The sequence below is a fragment of the Falco biarmicus genome, chromosome 5, assembly GCF_023638135.1.
Source record: "Falco biarmicus isolate bFalBia1 chromosome 5, bFalBia1.pri, whole genome shotgun sequence".
NCBI classification, from domain to species: domain Eukaryota; kingdom Metazoa; phylum Chordata; class Aves; order Falconiformes; family Falconidae; genus Falco; species Falco biarmicus.
In genome coordinates this window covers 16,662,535-16,689,283 of record NC_079292.1, presented here as the reverse complement: position 1 = coordinate 16,689,283, position 26,749 = coordinate 16,662,535, and the positions used below count along the sequence as shown (strand labels likewise).

Sequence of the window (26,749 nt, the reverse complement as noted above, 5' to 3'; positions counted from 1 at the left end):
TTTTGAGTTTCCTGGCTTGCAGAGCTATGAGGGTGACTAAATTGATGTTATGGACGAGGTCCATAATTTTGCATCAATGTGGGAAAAGGTATTGCGTGGTTACTCTGGGGCAACCCCAGGGGCTGCAGTAAAGTTACTCTTGCTTTATATTTTTCTGAGATCAGAATTAGCATCATTAGATTTACTAACATTTTTCATAATTTGTGCTTTTGTCGATGAAATTGTAATCCCACTCCCCCAAGGATGTATCCCCAGGTGGATGAGATACTGAAACCCACAGCCTTGCAGCTATAGTTTTGCTTACTCATTAGAATTTAAGTAGCCTTTTGCTCTGGAAATTGTCTCGGAGGGCTGAAAACAGGCTCAATCAAATTGCCTGTGTGGCACAGACACTAAGGTAATGCAGGAAGGTGGACTGAGACGCTACAAGGAATTTATACCAGAACAGCATTTTCATAAAATATTGGTTCTGCTCTCTTAGAAAAATCCAACTCTGACACTGTGCTTATTGCATATTGCAGTATCAACTGTGAAGGACTATAAGGATGTCACGAGGTTTATGCAGGGCAAAGATTAGAGAGGTGAAAGCCCACCTAGAACTCAGGCTGGCTGCTGCTGTAAAAGACAACAGAAAATGTTTTTACAAATACATTAGAAACAAAAGGAGGGCTTTATTGGATGCAGGGGAGAACACTACCACAAAGGATGAGGAAAAGGCTGAGGTACTTAATGCTTTCTTTGCCTCAGTCTTATATTTGTTATTAGGAAAAATTTCTTCACTGAAAGGGTGGTCAAGCACTGGAACAGGCTGCCCAGGGACGTGGTTGTGTCACTATCCCTTGAAGTGCTTAAAAAATGCATAGATGCCATGCTTAGGGATGTGGTTTAGTGGTGGACTTGGCAGTCCTGGGTTAACGGTTGGACTTAAACTTAATTCCAACTTAATGATTCTATGATTCTATAAAAATACTTCAAAAATCCCCATTTGTAATCCTTTGTGCTTTCATGTAAACCAGTTTGTTTAAGAACAAGGCATAATTCACCATAACCTTGTTATTATGAGAGTGTTAGGAGCCAAGTGTTCATATAAAACTATAAACTATTTTTATTGAAAGTCTTATCCTTCCAAAGTAGAAACTTGTAGCACTATAAATTATGGCTCTTGCTGACATTAAAAGCAGTGCTTAGGTGCAAGTCATCAAGAGTTTGGCTTTTTCAGGTACCTGAACCTGCTCGTTATTAAGAATTGCATTTTAACTCTGAAGTCATTCTCTTCCTTACCTCCCCACATGATCAATGAATGAAACTGTGATTTACCAAACCCAGTGGCAGTTCTGCAGTTAGCTTTAGTGACCATAATTTCATCTCTTATCTTTTAACATGTATGAACAAGTAAGAACTGAAAGGTTAACAATTAAAAAGGTTTTAAACCAGCCAGGTTTAGACACCACCTGCTCAGCCAGAATGCATGAACATGATTAAAAAGCTGTAACAAACCTAATTTTCTCCAGCTGAGTCCAATCTGCAGAACTGTTCTTACTGTAGGACACGGTGATGCTGGGATCTGAGTAACTAAAGCGACATGAACCCGATCCTGGAAAAAAACCCCAATAAAACGAGAAGCATTATGGCACAACGAAGCAATAAATGATACAGTTGCTGACCATGCCTTTGTCACATCACTTTTCCCAATTTTAAAGCACTTTGATAGATGACGAAATTTCCTGTGATCTGTTGCTGAAGGTAAACACAAAATAATGCATGCTTTATGAGTCAGAAATAAAGTAGAAATGATAAATCACACCAGTGCCATGTAATCTCCGCAAATTTCCCAGGGGAAGCAAAGTAAATTACTTAACACCCCTCACTGCAGGAAAAAAAACACCATATAATGTTTAAACAAAACCTTCTTATTAGAGAATAATCCACATAGCAGAACTCATAGTAAAAAACCTGGTTTTTGTATTACTATATAGAAAAAAAAATAATTCCAGAAGTATGAATATAGTGATATGAAAATGTATACAGAATTACTTGAGCCACAAGCAAATGCACTTTAGGAATTAAAGTTACAGAATCGGTTATTTTAAGGATGCCTGAAGAGAATTAAATTAAGAAATCATCCAATATACTCACTAGAGCCTATAATTAATAATAAACATTTGATGCTGATCTGGGAATCTCAGAACACTTTACAAAAATGAACTAATTAAGCCTTATGGCACCCCTGCAAGGTAGGGTAATATATTTACTTTTGAGTTATAAAAGGGCGCCTTCTGGGTGTTGTCAGAAAAGATGAGCTTAACAATTGATACAGGGGACAGTCAAAACAACAAAAACAGGGATGAAAAATTCAACCTAGAAGACATGATAAACAACCTCAGTGGTAATTAAATACACTAAAAATACTATTTTTCTTCAGACAGCAGGTAATTCATCCATCTCAGAAAATTCAACACCCAGTGAAACAGACAAATCCTAACCCGTGCTCCAAAGGTCAAAATTTCTACTTCATAAGCATGCTGAAATGTAAGATTGAAAGCAGCAGACACGAGCTATCTCCCACATTTAAGAGAAGCAGCACTCAATTAGACAGCACCTCTGATGGCATCAGCTTTGCTCGCAGTAGGAGTACATCTCACGTGCGCTACGAGTCATATGTTATGTTTATGTGTGCTTCACATATGTTCAGTCACACTGAAAGCTGTGCATATACACCTTTTTATATATGTATAAATGTACATGTATACACCCAGATGTGGAAACTGCTGACCCTCAAATACTATAATTTTCCAACTCGAGGTACTTATTTTTGTAATGAAATAAATGGCCTGATTAAAAAGGTGTTAACCACTTGTACAAGAGAACAGCTTACACATTTTAATGGGAACATATGTCATTAAGTACACTGCTTGCAGCCCCAGCTCCCCCGAGGCAGTTCTCATTTGCAGCTCTCAGCTCTACAGAACTGCTTTTCCACTCCGAGATGCACATCACATACCTCTGCAGGAGGAAAACTGCCCCAAAACATGGGACGAAATCCCATCTCTATAACTTTGCCTGATACATCAACTAGCATCCTGGAAATGACCCACAAAGTTGCTTTCTTGTACCTTTTGCTAATGTTAAATTGTAAACAGAGGAACAGACACTTCAGACCCACCACAGCTGCATGTGGTACGTTCAGCTGGTCTGAAACGTATTCTTGCTTTAACGAGGCACAGAATAATTAATATTGCAAAGGCAGCAGGACTTTGAATTACCAACCATGTACCCAGAATGACTACAAAGCAACCGTCTCATATTTTACTGACAAGGCATTTTATTTCTATCATATTAAAACCCAACGATGTCAGGAAAAGCCTTTGCGTTTCATATTTGCCCATCTGCTGAGATGGTCTACTTTACTGAGTGACATCTGCTGCCGGCTCCTACTTCTGTGGCATTTAGGAGTTCCAACCCTTAATCACGCTCGTTCATTTTGTTTCAGGGGAATTCAATTCAAAAACCAGTGAACTTCGGCCAGTTTAACCACTTTGGCTGGCCAGAGGCTGGGAGGCAAACCAGCAACACACTGAGTTTTCTGTTAGACAAAAATTAAAGGAACATAAACAGTAAAAATAACCAGCAATATACACTTTATAACACATGCTGCTTCAGTTAGTGTTACAGTCAACTTTTGGTACAGCACTCTTAAACAAAGCCAAGTCCAAATCAGCTGCTAAAAAAGGGGAGAAGGCCATATTTGCTGCCCATACTGCAAAGACGATATCAAATGAGTGTTCCCTGTCAGTACAATCCATACGAAAAATGTTGTCTGTTAAATCTGAACACTCTCAAACCATGCAATGAAGATCAAAGTTACTGCTTAAAAGAAATGGGGCCACTGAAAAAGGGCTTTGCAAGGCAAGTGTGGTATTTCACTTGTGCCACTGGAAAGAGAGCAATGGAGACCATGAAAAGAGGGGAGACAAGTGTTGCTTATTCTTATTATTTTAATAAGCAGGGCAGGTTGTATTAAGATTAAAATTACTTTGGGAAAGTCCTCAAGGTCAATGTAAGTAGCAGTTACTGGCTGTGGTGACAAATGTGTTTTTATCAGTGTTTAAACAATTTATGTTCTTGACTCAAAATCATAAAATAGCAAGATTGTTTTTCATGTAAGTATCTAATTCTGCAAAACTCAAGCTGACAATGAAAAAAAAAAAGAATGAAATTAATACATTTGAAAAAATCATCACCAAGGTTCAGGCATTATTCTTTGACATTTGAACCATTTTTTAAAATATATAAGAAATGTATGTATCTGGTGCTTGCCAGTTATTGCTGATATATATATATCTTGCCAATATATATATTGCCAGATATTGCCAATATTGCCAATATATATAATATATATAACCAATATTCGTCCCAGTTTACACTAAGAATTTCTTCCCAAGAGAAGGGTGGAAGACGAACATACAACTGCACTCCAGGACAGGTTTTACTGAGACAGTCTTGCAAGCCACTGGCTTTCAATATAATTTTCAACATTATTACTTAATACTATTACTCCATATTACTATTATTTCAGTAATCCTAAACTAGGATTATTTAAAAAAGAAATCTGCAGTTTGGATGTTTGCTACTACCTAGACCAGCAGAGCTATACTCTGACTTTGTGAACAAATAGAAGATCAAAATTCAAGTAGTAACACAGCAGGAGCTGAGGGCAAATTCAGCCGGGGAAGGGAGGTGTCCTTCACACCTCGTCCAGAGATGGCAATAAACAATTTGTCAGCTCCAAGCAGAGAAGCAGGGGCAGGGTGTCACACTGTAAATCTTCATACCCTTCCGTCCTCCAAAGAAAAAGTTGTATATAAAACCTTTTGAATAAGATTAGAATAGGCTTGTTTTAAATCAGGAATGCCCAGGTTTTGAATTAGCCGTGAAATGCAGGTAATAAAACACTCACAATGATTACCATAAAGAAGGCTACATTATGAAGTTACTGCGTTAGAGAAAAAAGCAGTTTCTTTCTTAAGCTGAGTATGTCACAGCAAACCTGATGCCTTGGTGAGGTAATTGCTAGCAAAATCTAAGAGTTAGGATTATACCTTCAATATTAAGAGCTTGCATGTGTAATTATCTGGCACATGACCAAACCACCCCCCAACCAATATTAGCTGGAGTTTTTCTTTATGTATGTATAGGCAAGCTTGTCCTTGGGTTTCAGGAACAAAGTATTTTTCTCCTTTGGAGTTACTTTACTATTTTTGACAGGCTTCTAGCTGAAATTCACAGACTTCTAAAACTTCTGGAAAAAAGCTAAAGCAGAGACAACCTTCATGGATTTAATTTTAAATGATACATTTGAAGCTCAGACAACAATTTTTTCTGTTATCAAAAATGGTGAGCACTTTCTGTTATAAACCCCAGCTATTTTCGTATACTGAATATTCTGAAACATTTATTTGCCTTGTGCTTTACATACTTGGATTTTGCCCCAAGCCACATTTCAATAAAATAAAATTTGCTTGAAGTTGAATCCAGACACCAGTGCTAAAAGGGCAAGGTTTTGACTGGGAGAACATGGAAATGCTAAACAGCTCCTGACCGTCACTTCGTTGATTCTACCTAAGCTAACCAGGAAAGAATAGAAAAGGGAAACAGAAGTAGGCTTCTCAATAGCTTTGCTGCTGGTTTCAGAGGATTGGTAACCCATAGCCAGGACCTGACTAGCACTGACCACCTGCAGTATGTCTAGTTGAGATCATCATGAGTTTTCTGACTTTTTTTCCCTGAGTCTTGTTAAGCTGATTTTGGATTCCTTCAGTGTCGTCTAAAGTACTAGTGAATATTTTACATACCTTATTTTTTAAAGTATCATGTAGGTAGACATACTAAGAGCACAGTATTTCAGGAGAGATGTTATGAAGGCACTTCATAACAGGTATTTGTATCCAGGTACTCAGTTATTTGTATCGAGGCTAACACAATGGCAGGCAAATTTAATTCTCAGTATGGCTTTGCCTCCAACTGTGTCAGATTTACAGAAACCCGAGTCACATGGCTGTTGGTCCCTAAGATTTCTTAACAACATTGATTAGAAGCTGGTGTTTTGCTGAGATAAACTGGGTGCCATCTGCAAGGGAAGCAATATTTTGCTTCTTATAGACTGTGACGTCCTCTGCCTCTTGACAACCTCTTGATAGCTCCTGTGAGTGCTTCTGTGGATAAGCAGATGAGATATCTAATGCTGGCTTTAAGGAGAATGAGTTTAATGTGGAACATGACAAGAAAAATTCACACAAAAATTTGTAGAATGGTTTGAATTGTGTCCTGTCTGCAGCCTGAAAAACAAAAGGCAGCTGAAAAGAATCATGTTTACCTAATGCTAGAAGATTACTTTTGCTCATTTTGTTGATGTGTTGAATAATGATTAGTGTTTGCTAAGAATTATGATTTTCTGATGCCACTTGAATTAGGACAAACTGATTAGTATAAATTACTAGTGGTCAGATTTGGCTGGCTTGCTAACAGTTTTTTCCAAATTAATGAACCGTACAGTTTGGTACAATGAATTCTCCATGGATCCTCATTTTTTTGTAGGTGCATGTTTATATGGGTTTCTGATCACGAAATAGATGATTTTAACCATGTTAAAAGATGGAATATTTTGTGCTGGATGTAACAAAAGCACTGGTACCAAAGCATGCAACTCACTGTTCATCCCATTCTGCATCTGAAAACTTCCTCAAGAGAAGGCTGCAAGAGCATTTTAGTTTTTCTTTGAAGCCACAACTTTAACTACAAGTGTGATTTTTAATTATGATGCATCTTTGATTTTTGACTATTTTTAAAGAAATGTTGTTTATAGAACAATTTCACAGTATAAACAAATACTTTAAGTGTAAAAAAATCTTCAAATTAAAAACTGTAAGAACTGTATTCTATTTTTTAATCATAGTCTACCTTTTTCATGGAAAGAATGAAATATTTTTACTGCTGGCTGCTTTTTCTCCCTTGTGAGAAGAGGATTTTGACTATCTTCATCTCTGTATGTGTTTTGATAAACAATCTGAATAGTATCTGACACTAGTAAACAAAAATGTCCGTGGTGTTTGCCTTTGGTAAAATCAGATCTACCGTAGCATTGGTGAGAATGATGCATTTTGAAATGCAAAGTCAAATGCAACTATTTATTTTCTGCAGGTTTCAGAGAGCAGCTAACTTTTGTTCCACCGGCAGCTTTAGGCTGTTGTTCCATTTTGGAAATGCTTGGTATTTACATCTAAATCAAAATAAAAGCGTTGAAAAGCATGCTAAAAGCCTCCACTGTAAAACTAAAAGATGCAAAAAAGACTTAGTAAATACATTTAATAAAAGTTAATCACAAGGACTTCAGAAACAAAGTCCTAAAAATTAATCCGAGGTCAGACCCCGAGCGAGCTGTCCTTGCCAAGAGGGTGGTTCTGCCTGGAGCATGGGGGGAGCACTGGAGCAGGTGACCTCCCATGGTCGCTTCCCACCCACCTCCTTCCAGGATTACCCGTAACAGCAAACATATTTTATGAATTAATGCAGCTAATTTCCTTTAGATGAGAAGTAAAGTCTGAGGAAATACTTATCTGACTCAACTTCCTCTTAGTCTATTTATATTCAGAGATATGATGTGCTTCCTGCGCTCACACAAGTATGTTCTTCTCTTCTAATGAACATGATCAGATCACAACTCATATTGCTTTCTTTGCTGAGAACATTAAGGAGAGAAAAACAAGCCAGGCTGAAAGCTGTATTTCCCTTATGCCAGTTCCCAATTTATTCTGATGTAAAGATGCTCAGCTATTTATAGCATCTGTTTCTGAGATACAGCCAGCAGGTATGTGCTTGGGTAAAGTGTCTGTTGCCAAATAAATGATTACATGATGCTTGTAAATTTAACCACGTACTTCAGCGCACTCACATGGCATAGAGCACCTTGCTGAAGGCAAAGTGAGCTAACTTGTTAAGATCTGGACGTAATGGACACCCAGGAATTACAGCTACTGAAATAATATCATTAACACCCCAGAAATACTCTTACAGTAGTTCTTGAATGTCTGACCAAGTTGTAAATCCTGTGCTGAGTAAGCATTTTCTACTGGTGTACCTGTACTCTATGCTTCAGCATTATTGCCATTAAATCTTTAATGTCAGATTTTGTGGCCATTCGCTGAGAGGGTGACCTTTCAATGAAGGCGGACAAATTTAAATTACACCATCTTAAACTTAAAGTAATTCAGTAGTACGCTAATATGTATTGGTAAGTAGAAAGAGACATTTTAACTCTGTTTAGCAGCCTGGGTCAGCTGCAAAGGTCAATAATCAAGAAAATGAGCACAATAAGGTGCTGATAAGGGTATGAAAATACTGCAGGATGGTAAATGATGTTTTAGTTACATACCTACAGCCAATCCATTCTAGAAAGGCAGCAGAAAACACCCAAGAACTGCTGTGTAAAAGGAGGCATCCTGAACATAAAGATTTGAAGGTCGTTCCCTTGCCGGCTTCAGTAAAATTCCCTGGCACCAAGAAAATCTGGGAAACACTTTTTCTCAAGCCAAGTCCTGAGCTGAGGTATCTCTCTTTTCTGAAATGCTATAAAAATGATTGCCTGCCTTTAGCTTTATATGTGGGTAGATAACAATTAGTTTGGCAAAAGCTTCTTTTTTTTTTTTCAATTCCTGGTGGGCTTTTCTATTTTTATCTGCTTTTGCTTTCCTGGAAACCCCCTCCCTCGCCCACTGGAGAAAGACCCAGGAACGTTTTGCTGAGCTGGGGACTTCTCTGTTCCGCCCCCCTGTGAACTACAGATGCTTTGTTGTTTGAGTTAATTCAAAAATGGACAATTTTAATCATACAAAAGTGTTATCCTATACAATGATATGAGCAGGATTAAGATGAAAGTCAGTCTGTAATCCAGCATTTATTATTTGCAGCAACCAATTCCATAATGGCCTGTGTTTGACTGCGAGGCAGTGGCTTGGCCACCTGCCCTGGCTCTGAATCCTGAGGCTCTCTTTATCTTTTCTGCTTTTCTCCATGTAGTAAATCTGTAACTCACATTTTAATTCCCAACAGTGGCAGAGAAACCCCAGGACGGAGGTTATAAAGCCAGTATTTCACTGTAACCTTGGGCTAGCCAAAACAACACAAATCATTTTACCCCAAGGCCATTAAAATGTCTTTCAAATACGGCGTTAACTTTAAACCCTGGTTTCAATCTAGGTATTATCCAAGCAGCCCCTCTTGTATAACTCAGCAAAATCAATAACCACCACCTAACATTTCCACATGTGAAGTGTGCTAGATGATGTTACTTACTGGTCTTATTCTTTCACATTAGATGTAATTTATAACCTATGCATCTACACAAAGGACTTCTCTGCCAGGAAGGTGAAACTAGGAGGTCTAATGTCAGACAATAGCAAATGGCAATTTGGGTGGTGAGTCAAAAACCTGAATATTGTTTGATCGGGAGGAAAATGGGAAATGAAGCAAGCAGAAAAACTGCAGAACGGTGAATGACACCAGTTTTGGCACTGAATTATATCAAATTCTCAAGCTTTTCCCAAATGTATAGGGAAGAAACTAGGACAAAACACATACATTCAGTGCTCTGTTCTCGTTGCTTAGGAGGGACTAGATTTGAATATAGCAACAATCAAGCTTCATTTAATTATCTTCATTTCTTATGGACATTAGTGCTTTAAATGACCTAATGTAAAAAGTGGTTGTATGCATTATTTAAGCTCAGGTCAGACAGAATTCTAACACAGTTTTATTAGCCAGTTTCCTGGCAATGAAATCCCTTAGAACCTCATGCCAGACCAAAAGTGCTCCAGATAGACTATCTTGAATTAGGCAATCTGTCCTGTGGCCACCAGAACTGGCCAGCCTCTTCCCTGCTGGTACTGCTATCAGCAGGACTGTACCATGCCCGCCAGCAAACCTGGTGCTTCCTGGAAGGCACTGGAGCAGGACAAATGTGGGTGACTGAAGGAAATCGTCTATGCAGGTGACTAAAGCAAAGGAGATAGCTCAACATGCCCCAAACCTTTGGCACCACAGTTTCTTCCGTGAGTTTTTTTATGTGTTCAGCTAGCAAGATGGTGAGAGATTTAAAAAATAAAACACTCTTCCATGTCGAATTCAGAAGGAGCTTATTTTTCATTTTGGTATTTCTCTAGAGAAATGTGAGTGAATTTTCATAGTAATTCTGAAGCAAATTGCTCATCTCTGTTCAGTTCTGCTGGGGGCAAGCCCAGCGCTACCTCATAAAACGGCTATTACAGCATTTGTCAGTCATCTGATAGCTTCTGCTAATTGTAAAACTGACTAAACAGAACCAGAGATTAAGAGAAAATGATGAGCAATGGTTCCTCTCAGCCAAAGCTAAGGCATACTTGACAAAACTTGTTTAGATGTGTGAATCTCTACCGAGTGGTTTAAATCCAAACAGAGGATAAATAGATGACATCAAAGCAGTACTGTCAATACAACGGCTGCAACCAGAACTGAACCAAAACATGATAAAAATATAAATAAGTGTCTTCAAACTGTTACATGGGGCCAAATGCAGTCACTGTTGTTCACGTGGCTGAGCCAAAGTGGAGTCGGGATGTTTCTGGCAGGAAGGGGAAGGAATTGCCGTCCCATGCAGATGCTCTGCAGAGTCCTCCAGATACTCCTCTAGGGGACAGCCTGGAGAGACAGCTGTTTCCTCCACAGAAATACACAGAGGCCAGTGAATCAGCTGCACTATTTATGTAATTAGATAATTTTTGTAAGATTATTTTTTGTCCATTGTGGTCTTCTGTTTGCTGAGGTTAATAGGGAAGTAAATATGTTTTCTGAAGCATAGAAGCTTGCCAGGTAAGGATAAATCGAAAAGGCACATCCAACAATTCTGATTATTCTGATTATTCTTATTCTGATGATGATGATTAAATAATAATAGTCTGTAGTTTGGAAATGCATCAGGGCAAAAAAGAAGTATTTCCACTACCTATGCAATCAATTACATTTTAGAATGTAATTCTGCAAGACTCACACTGGTAACAAAAGCAAATTGCCACTGCAAAAATTGAAGGAAAATACCTAAGCCTGAAAAAAATTACATTTTTTTTAACTAAATCTGATAAACACTCTCTGTGCTTTGCCTTCAACAAACATTGCTGAGACCATTAGTTCACAGATTTGCTGAGTAAAACAGCTCTCATATAGATCCTAGCAACTTTGGTGGTTAAGGAAGAGGCTGCTTGGTTAATGAGTCACTAATATGATGTCTTAGGGCAAGGCAGGACACGACATGAAAACCCTTTTGGAACCATTATGTCAAAGATCTGCACCCAAATCTATGACCTGTATTCATCAAAAGCAATCAATAACATATTTTAAATAGTTTTCTCCGTTCCACTTACAGAGGAATATGAAATCAGCCAGCATTAAAAATAAACTAAATAAATGAAGCCACATGGAAGTTCTTGGTATATGTATTACACATGCACCTTACCTCTTTAAAAACCTGACAGTATAAATATGACATCATCACAGGTAATACAGTTACTCTTCAGTTAAGTGCAGCTAATGGTCTGATAGATTTAAAAAACTCTAGAAACTGGAAGTGAAGACAGGGGTGATCACTCAACCAGAAAATAAAGTTGCAAGAGTGTAAAGTGTCTTCACCAAGATTGGAGAAATTATTGGGTTTGTTACTGGTTTTAGTGATTATATGAGAAGATTGTCAATGAAATATTTATGCATGTAAAAGCAGAAAGTTTAGCGTTTTATTTCCTTTTGGGGAGGACAGAAATTAGGGACCAAAGTCCTGAATAGTTGGACACCAATAATAACCTTCCTTCAATAATATTTTTACCATATTTAAAACAATAGATACACACATTCATCCTTGCTATAGGTTTCCATTAGAAAGATTGATAAGCTGCAGGTAGGTATAGCTAGTGATTGTAATACATTTGTTTTATCCATAAGGTTAAATCCTGTAAGTTTTATCTGATTGTAATCAACAATAAACTTGGTTGTCTGATGGATGTTTAGACAAAATAAATTGGAACAATGGAAGGGACAATGGCAACAGATGGCAGAGAAATGACTAGATAATGAGAAAGAAGCTAACAACACGCTTTAACTTTTTGTCAGCCCTGAAGTGGTCAGGCAGTTGAACTAGATGATTATTGTAGGTCCCTTCCAACTGAAGTATTCCCTTCCCTTCCCTCCTCACCCAGGAGCAGCAGGAGAAAAGGGCTGTTCTTACTCCATGAGTAAGGTCCAAATGCTCCTGGTTCCAGACCAGTGTGCAGATCATAACACACAGGTCATTTAACCCATTTTTTGAATAATATCTACTGGGATTTTCCTGAGAGGACAGAGTCCATCTGGCCAAATCACAAAGCACTCTCCCAGATTAAAGCCTACTACTAAAACCCCACACTGACAACTGTATTTTTAATCAAGACTGATGTGCCAGATACATGTTTTTCTTTGCATCAAGTCTTTTCTCTAGCAATAGCAGGGATAAGCATAGGATCCATGAAGCAAAGATACCTAAGTAATTTCCAGTGTCAAGCCTGTGGTTGTCCAGGTGTTGAAGATCACCTTTGCTCATGCATCCTGCATCTTCAAGTCTCTTATGTTAACACTGAATAATGCTCTCAGAGAGTGGCAACTTCTTTGCCAGCCCAGTAGTACTCTCAGTGCTCACCAGAACTTTAGGGACAGGGGTTTATTATTTCATTTATTGCAGGAAGAGTTCTTCTGCATCATATGGAGTTTCTTGTAAGACGTTTCATTTGTCACAGTGAACATATACTCCAACCTTTTCAAGTATGCTGTGGTCTCACCACTTTAAATCTGAAGTATAAAAACTATGGCAAGTCATGGGCAAACGTGTAGCTGTCACAGATTTTCTGGATGTCCTTTTCTGGATGCCAGGAATTCTGGCATGATCACTACCAAGCTAACAGAAAGATGTTTCAGAAGACTGCATGAAGCATAAAATGAAAGATTACAGTTAACTTTTCTTAATATGGTATGGGCATAGATAGATTCCAAGCTTTACCTCGCATTTCTTGACTTCTAAATAATATTTATGTACTTTTACAATTTCCTTTGTACATTAGCTTTCTCAAGTTCACTGCAGTCCTTTGTAGGATAATTAAATGATGCTTGTATAAAAGCAGTAACTCCACCACAATATCCCAATGTATAAGGAAGCAAATAATCTCTGTCAAAATGTGCTGTTTCTGTATATCAGACAGCAGTGCACAGAACAGGTAACAGTGAGCTGCAGACAAGTTTCATTCTTAGGAATTCATGCAAATTATTTTTTTTGATCTAGCGCCATATTACGTGGCACCTTTTGCAATTAATGTCAAATTCCCTTTTGCACTAAACCTAAGCCAATGCTACACATATGAAATGACCATAACTCAGCCAAAATCAGTTAGGGAAATATGGCTTATAATTAGAAACAAACTGAAGATATTGCAGGTCAAATATTTACCACAGAAGGTAGGTTTGGGGGTGGCTGAAAGTGAGGATTAATGATTGACCCAAACTAAAATCTGTTAGATTTGAGAACCCAACTTTCACAAAATTTCTTCATGATGATTTTTTGGAAGGGAGAGTCCAAGCCCAAACTTTTCCTTGAAATAAAGCAAAACACCCTTTTGAATCTTTGGCTAGTTCTTTGTTTGCAAGACTAATGGCTTGATCTCTAAAAAATGGAGCTATAATGCCAAATGTTTGAAATGTTTGAAGATGTATTCCCTCTCAGAAGATAAAAAAAAGTTTTTCCACCCTGAATCAGTTTTGGTTTAATATAAAATAGTAGTGGGGTTAGATTTTCTTAGAAAATGGGCAGGGGGAGGAATTGCTAATTTGCTCTAGTAATGACAGAAGTTCCTTGTGATAACAGCACAAAAGTTGAGGGGGAAATGTTGCTAGGTAGGGCCTGGCGGCCGGAAGATCTCGCGCTGTATGGAAACACAGGGCCCCCCTCCAGGTAGCCAGCAGCTTTAGTTTATGATGTAAGCAGACGGAAGTGACATTGTAAACCTAGGCTATACAGTGTCACGTCGTTCAGCAATAAACGCCATTTGCCATCCACCACATTGGTGTCTGTGAGCTAATGGACCGTGCGGCCAGGGGTCGGCCGCCGTGCCATTCCTGAACCAGGTCACAGCGTGCCCGTGAAGGCAACAAGGAAACAATTTAAAAGTAGGATCCTGCCTTACAAACATTATGTATTTATCTGGCACACGACACTGTCAAAGTCATCCCATTCTCAGAGGAGTGTTGAGTTTTTATAACAAAGCTGAAGAGTGGGAGCTTTCATTATCAAGTTATTCCCTTTTCCAAATATTGTTTAACAGGCAGAAATGATCTAGCAATACAAAGATGTAAGGAGAGCGCTACGGAACAAAGCTTTTCAAGGTAATGTAATATTTTCCGTGAACAATTTTCACATAGTGGCACACACCGCTCCGAGGAGCACCTGCCCCGGAGGCCAGGCTGTGTTGGTACTCATCACAGTGCCTTCAGCTTCAGCTTGGTGTTTGACTCAAATGCACTGCAGAAGAAGGAGGGATGGGAAGAGCCTGCCAATGCTGAACTGCCCACGCAGAGCATGCACAGCCCACATACACCACAACCATGGGAGCATATGCTTGAAGAGGACACCCAAAGAACACGCACCAAAAGCAGAACAGTTTGCACTCCTCACGCCTTGGCATAGCTCCCTTAAAGCCTTTCCTCTTCTTATGGGATTTCATGGGTCTCTTCCTTCTTGTGTTTAGCTCATTTGCTAATCTCTCAGTACTATGAGTCACCTTCCATCACAGTGGCCTACACAAATGACAGATCATGTTGAACGCAGGAGAGGTCCAGGGATGTAGCTAAGGGGAAAAGCCTGAGATTTGCAGTGAGAAAGAGAGTATTTCAGCTAATGAATCAGACTAACATTGCGTGGCAGCTGAGCCCGGAGGCTTTTGTGCAATATCCTGCAATCCCAAGCTGTTGAACTAGATGTTCTGGCCTGAGAGCCCAAAGGCATTACTTTAAATATCTCAATTAACCGTCCCACTGAACATTAAGGAAACTGCTAGACTTTGTCTTTCACATGGCAGCGTTTGGTCTGCGAGAATGGTCATGGATGACTAAGACATCTGAAAAAATGGAAATTTTATGCACATTTGGGCAGAAAGTGCATGAATGTAAACATCACCCCAGCCCCGCACCAAAAAGCAGTGCCACCAGCTCCAAGTGAATGTTGTGTGGCAGACAAGTTGCCCTTTTGGGAACGGTACTGCACATTAATGTTGTCCTGTGTGCTGAATAGGCCTTACTAATTACCTTTTCTTCTTAATAAACCTTCATCTTAAGTGCACCTTTTCAACCCCATTGCCCTTTAAAGGGCAAGACCACCAAATAGATGGTACATGAAGGAAACTACACAGAATATCAACTAATGAAAAATTCACTAGGGTGTTACCCTACCTGAGCACACACTTTAAAAAGATCTGGGATTTATGGTCAAATCAGGACCATTTTTTTGCTTCATTTCCCAGTCCTCATCTGCCTATATACCTGCAAATACAAAATTCCATCTGATAATTAGTGGTGAGAGAAATCAAAGGGTATGCACTTTAATGTGGCCAAAGCTATGTGACAAATGTAATGTAAAGATACCCCCAAAAGATTACAGCTTAAGTTATTCCGTGGTCGATAGAAAGTGTTAAACATTCTTTTTAAAAAAGGCAATTCCCTTAGATGAATCCCTGAATAGGGTTATGATTAAATCGGACATTTGGGAATAAGCTGGAAACTGGCAAATGCCTAGTTTAGATTTATGATTGTAAAGCCAAGTACTGCTGAGCTCAGCAGCAGTCCCCCAGCTCACGCTGGTTTTTATCAGTTATAAAACCAATCTGCACTGTATTTCAAGCTCAACACAGGCGCATGGGGAAATGTGATACATTTTGAACTTCAGGCTGAAATATGATTTCCTCAGACATGCGTCCACCCCTCTCCTGCTCCACCATACCGGGGGTGTTACTGGTTTCTACTGGTCCAGGTTAAGCTATTCTTACCATATATATACATGACAGTCCTGTCATATAGGGTATTTCCTACTCAGCCTGTCCTTATCCTCTTTTTATTTGACCTTCTCCAGCTGACAGCAACAAAGGCTACTAGTGAAATCTTAAGTCTAATTATGAAACTTCAAGACTGCACCCTTCTGTAGTTCACCTGCAGCAGACATCAGCCACCAAGCTGTAACAGCAAACATTTACCTACCAACCCATGCAGCCTGCACTGCTGTTAACCCCTCTGGGTCACTGTAAGGAAAATCCATAGAAGGTTTTTGTAGATCTTCCTGAAAAGCAAAATTCCTCCATCACTGCAAACTTGCAGCATTATAGAAGTCACTTATCCTTGAGCCCAGCCAAAGGTGGGATGCCTGCTGCAGGTGAGCAACATGTCCTAGCAGATCAAGTGAGTTGCTCCCCTTTCACCAGCTCAATGAAACTGCAGGGTAGTTCCAGGCTGGGTTTCATTGGAAGTGCCCAATATTTATGCAATAATTCAGTTTAGGAATGGATACATTTTTCTGTCTTTTTAAAAACAGTAATTCAAACTAAAAGGATATATAGCAATCCTTAGAACATTGCAGTCAGCTGCAGGGTGATAGGTAATGATGACCTCAAACAGTCAAATAAGCAACTTAATGTAAAAAAAATATTTAAGTGACATATTTCTGAGCCTTCTAGGATTTTGATCACCAATCCATTAAAAAAAAAAACCCAAGCTGCTTGCTACCTGATAGCTCTTATTTCCAGCTAAGATTTCCAGAGTTTAATCACACATCTGCTGAGATATTTTTGGAGAATTACTTTTTTAAAAATAGGAGTATGATTTGGAAACACATACCCAGGGGTCCGCAGAGGAAGCAGGCTACATTTCCTGCTTGCTTTTTTATTGAACCATTTATATCATAAGAACATTTTTCCTTCATATTTTGAACACTGAGATATGAATTAAAAAACTGTGTTCCCAATTTGCCCTCAGCCCAAGCCACATCTGCCATAATTTATAGCCACAACTACACAGTGAAAATGTGCAATAACTTACAGCAGGTATTGTAAGTAATACATCATACAAACACACTGTTGATAATATGAACCAAGTAGCATTTAGTTTTGGTCTGACCTACCTATTCTGTTTATACAGATGTGTTAAAAACAGCACTACCAGCCATAACTTGGAATATATTAAGGGGTTTAGATGTTAAAAAAAAATGATTTTTTAGAAACAGTAATCACACTTCAGAGAAAGACCAAGAGACTATACTGTTAACTGTTAGGTTATAAAGTAAATGATAAAAAAAACACCAAACCTCAAATCTGACTATGCCTCCCATCATCAGAGTACCCACTGGAGTTCCTCCTTTCCAAAGTTTAGGTTAGGATTAGGAGATGAATAAATGTTTTCCAGTTTTTAAAAGATTTTTTTATTTCCTCTTGTCAAGTAGAACATCGACCAGAAAGGTAAACCTGAACTTGAGGGCCATTTTCCTTTGCAGAAATGGCTTTGTACACTTTCTCAGGTGAAAGATTAAGCTAAACTTACCAAGGGAAAATTGAAGGACGGATGCAGTAGTTGTGTTAAGGCCAATGGTGGTCTATAGGAAGAAAAACAAACAGCAGAGAGGTTGTGTTAAACCAGCAAAACAATACATTCATCACTTGTTTTTCTTTGAAAGCATGGAAACTCTCTGGATACCTAGATCTCCAGTGCATAAAACTAATTGCCAACCCTTTCAGGTTGAGTGATCATGGACATTTCTGTTATGTCATTTTGATTATTGATATCTCATCATATGTCAAAGCTGAAAATTTTAGTCTTTGATCGTATTAAAGTTTACAAAGCAAGCACATTTATCTAAAACACTGGCACCTGACCCATGTTTAGAAAACTGAAGAAATGAACCTTGTGGTTTATCATCAGCCTAGTATAAATCTGTATATACAGAACGGTTTTCACTTCTCCTAGCACAGAAGAACAACCAAAAATGATCATAAATAAATAAAAAAATAAGTAAATCTAAAATAACAAAATAAAATATTAAGAGGCAATAACAGAACCTAAGCCTTCAACAGAAAAGCAAACAAAACCTTGGTGATAATGCATAATATATACAACGAAAATTTGTAGTAGCATCTAGACTCTACTGACATCCAACCAAGCCCTAAAAACAGGCAGAAAACACCGAGCAGCTCACTCTGTATTCAGCACACCACCTCCCCTCTTCAATGCCCCCATATGTCAGTAGCTCAAATTAGGATTGTTTTCCTGAAAATAAAAAGCATTAGAGGGTTGCAAAGGACACCTTCTTATTTTCAATTCATGTTGAAAGTTGGACTTAATGGTATGGCTAAATAACAAGCAAGGCAGAAGCACTGTCTAAGACCACTACCTAGAACCACTGCCTGATCCAGTTATTTTGTCAAAGAGCTGAAAAATCATTGCAACCATTTAGCAAGCAGAAAGATCAAATGGAGGGTCACCCCAAAAAGAGGATACTCAAAGTTTTGTTCATTCACTTCAGCAAAAGACACAATGAAGGTATAATTTATTATTATAAGCAGATTTTAGAGGCTACATTGAAGAAGTAAAAAAGTACAAGCTGAAAGACAATGGCAACATCAGATCAAAAGAGAAAAGGAAAAAAAGGTGTGACCTGGTCAGACTGTAAGTTTACACAATCATAAAAGAAGTCATCAAATTGGAAGAACAGGGACAGCAAACACCTTAAAATCATCTGATGTTGTTGCTAATGATGCCTGCATAACAGATTTCAAGACCTTGGAGCTGTCCAACCATGTCAGAACCTACACACCAATAATTCATGTAATTTCCCATGAAAGCAGCGAGAGACTCTTCCATCAGATATGCTCCTTGTGATCTGCATCCATGCACCGCATCTTATCATGGATATGCCACAGAGAATTCAAACTTCTGAGCAAATTCAGCCCCAGAAGTAAGGTCCTGGGGCTAGCAGGCTTTGACTACCAGAGCTCAACTGGGAATCTGCATGGAGGCAGCTCCAAGCGGAGCACCAGGACAACTTGAATGATCCTCCAGCTTTGCTCGTATGAGTGATGTAGAGGAAAATGAATAGTAGATAAGAATGAAAAAACCTGGTAATCTGCAGAATATAGATAAACATTTGAGCTCATGGACACTAAACTATCATTTTCTAAAAAAAGCCAGCACCCAAGTAAAGATTAGACTCAAAGACTTGGAAGATGCTACATTCTTTCAAGCACCCATTAACTATGGCAATTTTATCAGCATTTTATAATGATGAACAGTGCAATTTCTTCATAATTTCCCTGAGTCACATGGTGAAAGCAGAAATTCTTCCATTATCAGGTATTCCTGCACTCTTTTATTATCTACTATGCAGATAAACATGAAAACTGCTGAGAGAAATCTCCCTCACATCTGAAGTCCCTTATTACCCTGTGCATTGCTGCACAACACTGAACAAAAGCTAGTTCTAAATGCAGATGTTTTTTGACTGTTATTTAGGACTTCATTGACACAGAATAAATGTTATCTCTCAGTCACTTGTATTGGCTTTTCTGTCTTTGGAGATTTTCAAAAGAACTTCCATACCTTTGCAAATGTATATTCAGAATCTATATGACCAACAAATTCTAGGTGATAGCCCCTTCCATTCCCTTCCATGTACCAGCTTCTGGGTAGCTACAAGTTAAATCAGCTCGAATAGCTGCCTTCTGTTAAACTAATAGTCTTTTTCCATTGCAAGTCAGTTTTAACCTGGATTAATTTACTGGTGTGGTTTGCCATGCAGCCCACTAACGCTCATGCAAATACCATCTCTCCCTGTGGTGGGAGGGGACAGTCAGTGATGCAGAAGAGCAAAGGGGGCTGGACTTCTTCCGGTGCTGGCATACACCTAGTTGAGGTATTCATAAATTATGCCTTTGAAAATAATGGATGGAGACCTGCATGGGTTGGCATGAGGTTTTGGTGTGTTTTGTTTCTTTTCTACATACATATTACATATGGAGTGGAACTTTTTGTATGTATTAAAGAATGGCATCTTTACTGAAATGCACTGAGGATTAGCTGGTAACAGGACTACATGTTCTTTAGGAAGGTGCATGGAAATTTGGGAAATTGATCATAGCTATTAATATGTGAACTAAGACAGATTCAGTGGGACAGATTCCCAAGGCTTCACAATAATCTCAAACAGCAGCTTTCAAAACTATCTGAAAATGTGGCACTATCTGTATATCATGTTTACTTAAAATACAGTTTTCCTCTCTTTTTAATATTCCTAACAGGAAATTTTGGCCTTTAAAGAAAAACAGGGAAGCATCATTTACATAACTCCTTTAAAAATGCAGTCACATCCCCATTTAAGTCCATTCTGTCAGGATCGATTCAGTATTAGGTATCACACTTACCATGCCAAATAATAAAGCGCTTTCCAACTTGATTTATGAGTACCTATTATGTTAGTTTACATTCAATTAATTATGTTGTGCAGTTCTAGTTTGAAAACGAAGCCCTTTATCAATGTTCAGTAGCTCATATCACTGAGAAATTAAATGTATCAGTTATCACAGAAGAGGCATTCACTATTTTGTGAATCATTTCAGTAATGCTTTAGAAAAAAAGCATTAGACTTACTAAAATCTTTTTGCAAAGTTCTGCAAAGGACTACTAATTTCAGATGCTGCAGAGAAGACAGGAGGGAGACTTTAGTAGCTATTTTCCTTTGCTTGCAACATCTCTGATGCTGCACGCCTTTCCAGGATTTTGCCAGTGGTGAATTCTCATGAGCAGACATAGACAGTTGGCATTAAAAAATCCCTCTGCCTGCAATAACAGGCAGCTGCTGGGAGTCAGGAGAAGAGAGGGAGGTCAAGGAAGCGAACCAGCAGCTGTCACAGCTGTTGATATAACACATTTTGGGAATTCAACTCTTCTTGAGTATTTTAAGGCAATAATGTGGCACTAGGAGCCACAAACAATGATTTCAAGAGCCATTTCAAGCAGATACAGAATAGGATTTAAATAGTAAAGGTGGTTGAATAAAAATGCATAACGATTGGAGAGAAGAAACAGGTTTTAAAATTTGTGACAGGAAGAGATATGTTGTGAAATCACTGAAACATGACTACAAATCAGAAACAAGTTGATTCTAAGAAAAGCGGGATTTAAAGCTATGTTCATATTAAAAAATTAAAGTATGTCAGACCTCTGGCATGAACACCATCCTGTGCTCATCCAAAATCTTAAGCCGTTAGCATGTTCCTTCAGAAGGATTTGACTTCTCTGCAACACAGCCATCATATTTATAAACACTTCCATTATTAGGCTGCTAGCTGTTTCTAAGCGTGATGATTTTTTCAGATGATTATTTAATCACACCACTTTGGCATCACAATAAATTTTTAAAAGTTCCTGATGCCACGGCAGTGCTATTTTACTACATGCTAATACAACAAATACAGTCCAGCACTGGATTTTGAAGCCAATTTATGATTACTAAGGATAGCCTGAATTACTTATCAGCAGGGAGAAGACAGCTAATTAATGACATTTCAAAACCCTCAGAGCTGGGACCCTGGGTTTGCTAAATGTCATAAATAGATTGCTTTTCAAGAAGCATTACCTATGTTCAATAGTATAACTAGAAATGAGTTAAAACAAAGCGGTGTTTTACAACCAAGTTAACATTTGTCAAGAGCAACAAGAAAAAACGGGACACAGCTAATAAAATAAGTAAAATTAACCTTGTCTCTATTTCATTGTCAGAAATAAAAAGAGAATGATGCCAGTTTGACAACACAACTCTATGTCCCTGCCTTTCCAGTATTTTGTAGATACTTCAACTTGGATGCATGCCAGATCAAGTTTCCCTTGCAAACTATTGCGATACCCTTTGGTTAGCATCTATAGTTTAAAACACTGTGATGTTCCTGGGGTGCTCTTTGAGGGCCCTATTGCCTTGCTTAAGACCCTCTCTCCACTGAACACCAAACTTTCAAATCACACCAACTTTCCGCAGCTGACGTAGCCTCGATTCACAGCCCGCAGTCCCAGCCCCGGCAGATGAGCCAGCCTTCACTCACCAGTTCTCGAGGACCATATGGCTCACAGAAAGTGACAGCGTTACTGTGCATTATCACACCGCACTGCTCTCCAACCTCGCAGTTACTGCATTCAGACCTGCAGGAAGAACACACTATGTTCAGAATGGAAATCAGAAACCATACATTTGAGCTCGCATCAGGCTTGTAAACTGTAAAATAAGACCATTATATCTTGGTGCTCAGAAAAATTAGACTGTTTTGTTATCATGGTGCTGAACATAAAGGCTGAGGAGCTGTATGTATGATGTACTGGAGTCACCTCTCAAGAAAGGTCCCTGTGAATAAGTTCTCGCTCTCTGCAAACTGGAAATTCCCTCCAAAAAGGTATTTCCCTGCTTGTCGACTGCAAAACATCACAACATGGGAAACCAAATTGAACTCTTACACATAGCGATTTACCCTGAAGTTACTCTTCTTCCAAAATGCTTACTACATGTCTGATATACCATATGTAAACCCACCATCACAGATTTACCATACAGAACAGCTCAGGAGAAGGTGCTGGGATCAGCCCCACTGCAGCCCGCAGAGTTATTTACCCAAACAGCAGACTCCAGGCTGCAGACCCTACCCAAAACTGGGCACCAAGAGGCTCCTACAGCCCAGCTGCTCTAACACAGGTCTTGCTGCTGCTTTGTGTTTGTATTTGTCATATCCCATACTCCTAGTACCAAAGAGCTGCCACTCTGTTCACCTTTTAGGGGAAAAAGTATGAAGAAAATCTCAAGAGAGGCTGGTAAGCGCTGCTGAGCCGACTAATTGCACCTCTCCTGATATTTCTGAATTTAATATAGAGGACTATGTGGGCAGCCTGACTGTGGAGCAAAGGGAGAGGGCCCTCTCCCTCACCTTCCAGAATCAGCTTATCAGCTCTTGGCATGAGCAACAGATTTTCAAAAAATTTTGGAGATGCTCCCAGCCCCTGACAAACTGCCTCCCATGGGGCTGATGAACATTGTCTTCAGCTTTAACATCAAACCTATAGGCAAATATTTGCTCCCAGAGTAACTCCATTGTAAGCAAAGGTGAACTCGCCCCAAACCTTCTTGTTTCTTGCTGATTTTTGTCTGCATTTTGGTAACTGGTGTTTTTAGAGTTTCAACTGCAATGGACTTACGTAAAGGGTGTTCAGGCAGTTTTTTCTTTGGCTTCTCTCACACAGAGTGCCTCAGGCTTGGCTACCCTTTCTGACATATAATGTCACCAAAATACACATTCCCATATACACAGCCCAGAGGTAGTTTAGTAGCATGCAAAGGTTTGGTTTTCTTCTGTCTTTTCATTCTCTGGCTAATTTCTGGATGGCAGATCTTACAGGAAATCAGACAGAAAGGAAGAAATCCCAAGGAGACAGGGACTTGCTGTCAACATATATGATAGGGTTTTCAATGATCGTAGCTGATCATAGCTAATCCATACATACTATCAACGTATAGTTGATGCCTATACAAAGTTGCTTGGGTTTCTTTTACTTCTTTTCCTAATGTATGTTGCTTGTCTTTTCATTGCAAAGTGTGGTGTTAAACCTCTCAGAGTCTTTCTGTAAACTCCTTGGAGCAGGATCTTTCTGTTTCTGAGTATCTGAAAATCATCTGCCCACCAGGTCCTGGCCAGGGCAAATGAAATCTCCAGCTGCATTGCAAGGAAGAGGCTGGTAACGTTATCAGCTACCCCATGGGGCTGGCACAGCTTTTCCCTGCATGGGCCATTCACCCAAAAGGTCTGAGGAAGGGAGAATGGGCTGGTGCGAACCCAGGTAGTGATTTGAAAGAATGTTTAAATCAGTTTCTAAAGTATGTGTTGAACTACATGGAGCTACCTCCTGGTGTGCTCCTGCAGTAGACTGGGGCTCCTCACCACTCCCCTGGCTTCCCAGGGCAGCATGCTGTGGGGAGCTTTTGGCAGAATGGGTTAACCCTGGGCGGTGTACAACACCCTGCAGGTCTGTGAGTGCTAAGCTCTGCTGAGCAATAGTTGTTAGGTTTTCAGATGCATGGATGTGGTGAATAATTGATTGCACTTGCTATTTTGGGTCTCTTCAGTGGGTCCTGGGTGAATTCAGCACAGGACTGGCTTTCTTATGTCCAAGTCCATTATAGAGGTCAAAGATGAATGCCTTGCTCCCACTTTCCAAATCTCTCCCTTACTCTGAGATTTTATTAAAGGTCACTTTCAGTTCCACTTCCCGAAACAAAGTCAGATGTAAAAATTCCTTTTTTTTCCTGTATAAGCATGTCAATAAAGTTACTCAGCAATTCACACTGATAGCATTTGGGATTTTGAATTTAAGCAGCAAATTTAAATCCTCTAATAAAGTAATATAGTTCTTATTGACTTCAATGAGTTAATATTTACTTATAGAACATAATTTTGTTTCTCAATACAAGGCAAGGAGAGAGTGTGTGATTGAACAAAATGGTACTTTAAGAGAAAGTACAGAAAAAGTGTTCACAGAGGACATGTTTTGTTGCCATCTAAACTTCACTTGATCCCTAAACTCTGACAACTGAAGAACAGAGAGACAGGAATTACAATACCTGGAATTCTGTAGGATTCTGGCTGTTTCTGACCATTATTTTCATCATCTGCTCCTACATTTTTAAGTTTTCTAGCAAGCATCTACCTGAACCCCTGATGTATGCAGGGAGAGACAGATACAGCAGGAAAACTTTGCCTGCGAACACTAAGTCCCTCATGAAAGGTCAGGCTACATAATCCAAGGGGTATTTTAATTTTGTAATATTCATATTTCAATGAATACAAGATGATTCTGCTGTTCATCTATTCTACTTCTGTAATGTGGTCTACAAAACACTGTCTGGAAATCCAGAAATACTGTCTTTCTAATACATCATCACTCACCTTTTCTAGGATGACTCTCCTAAGAAATTGGATGGCTGTTGGTAATCCTGATTCAAATCCTTGTGCTTTCTTCGAAACATATTACCTCTGACAATAAATCGCTGACTAGCTTGACAGAAATGCATGAAGAGCAAGATAATTGATCTGCTGTTCTTCAGATCATCATCATAGTATTACATGTCTAGAAACGATCCAAATTGCTCCTGTCCTGGTGCAGACAGGAAGGTTAATTTCTTTTCCATTTATACAAACAGGAGACAGTATTAATTGCCCTGGCTGGGTGCAGCTTTTTACGTTCTCTTTCTCACCTCCCTGGTCTAAAATCTTAGCATGTTAAAACCACTTTCAGCCTTCTCTTCACCTCTGGTACTCACTGCCACTGTTGATGTGTGTCATATTCATCTAGATGTCTTCTCTGCAGACCTGCCATCACTCTCATCTCTGGCTTAAAGTCCCACCTCTCTCTGCTATTGTTCTTCACGTTGCTGAAGGGGAAACATCTGCTGTTTCCTCATCCCTATCTGTCATCTCATCTCCCTCTACAATACCTGAGTTTGTGAACATTATATTGACTGATGTCTTTTGTGATGTCTTGACTATAAAGAAGATAAACATCTCAAGCTGCCAAGAGATTTTTGAACATAAATCTTTCTGAAGTTTAATCCCTCAGTTTTAGTACAATTTGGAAACCACTTTAGGGCTTTTCTCTCCTGTCACAAAGCTTTCCTCTACCTCTTTGCCACTGGAAATATTACTGTACCTCTTCATTTCTCATATGCCATGAAGAAGTGATGGAACCTGTTTCTTATTGATTGATTTGGCATGCTCTGCTTTTCTTCATGTCATCTCTGAAGAGTATGTCTTCTGTAAGTGATTGCTGTTTGGAGTGCTGATAGGCTTTGAGATGAAACATGGCATCAAGCTGGGGAGGAGAGTTTAGCCGGCAACAAGCTTCTGTACAGTCTTTCTTTTTTAAATGTACTGAATCCCCTGTTGTCTACAGACCTACTGTTAAAACTGTTTTGTATAGAAACATACATAATGCCAGCATCTCTTCTTTACTAATTTATGCAGCTCCTTCCCTCCCCCCCCCCTTTTCTGTCTGAACATTAAATCATTTATCATAGGATTATACAGAATATTTTTTCTAGATTTGTTCTTGTTAGGCCTATTGTAGTTCTTACATAGTACCTTTTTAAAACTTTCCTCTGCAATTTTATGAGGTTACATAGAGGAAAGATGGTCACAGAAATGGGTGCTCGACGACCTAGACAGTCTTCTAGATACCACCCATCTTGGACCTCTTCTCATCCATCTATCTCCTGGCCCTTTCCTGGCAAGCAGTACATTGTGCAGATTCCCTTTCCTTGCAGAGGAAGTAAATTACTGCCATGGTTCCCGAGATTTCTGAACACACTCCTGCCAGTTTTCAGCAAGTCCCATGGACCACCAGTCACCTGTACTATTAGACTTTTCATTGTAAAGTGCAGTCAACATTACTGTCTTAATTAGTTCTGCAAGTCAGCTGTGAACCGCTTAGCATGGCTATTCGTGCTATGTTTACTGTGGAGTGGGAGTCACTTGCCTTACCTTATCTTCCACAGCTAATACATGTTAGATATAAAATACACTCGACATTGACG

The 26,749-nt window shown here is 39.1% G+C and overlaps 1 protein-coding gene across 2 annotated transcripts in view; it reads right to left on the bottom strand.

Annotated features, from left to right (window-relative positions):
• The window catches only part of RELN (reelin), a 298,002-nt gene that overhangs the window by 133,882 nt on the left and 137,371 nt on the right, over positions 1 to 26,749 (bottom strand). For both annotated transcript variants that reach the window (XM_056339923.1, XM_056339922.1), the window contains exons 7-9: positions 22,224 to 22,320; positions 17,677 to 17,728; positions 1,498 to 1,594 (exon numbers count right to left, since the gene is read on the bottom strand). In XM_056339923.1, the coding sequence (XP_056195898.1) occupies positions 1,498 to 1,594; positions 17,677 to 17,728; positions 22,224 to 22,320 (246 nt within the window). The remainder of the gene's footprint in view (positions 1 to 1,497; positions 1,595 to 17,676; positions 17,729 to 22,223; positions 22,321 to 26,749) is intronic.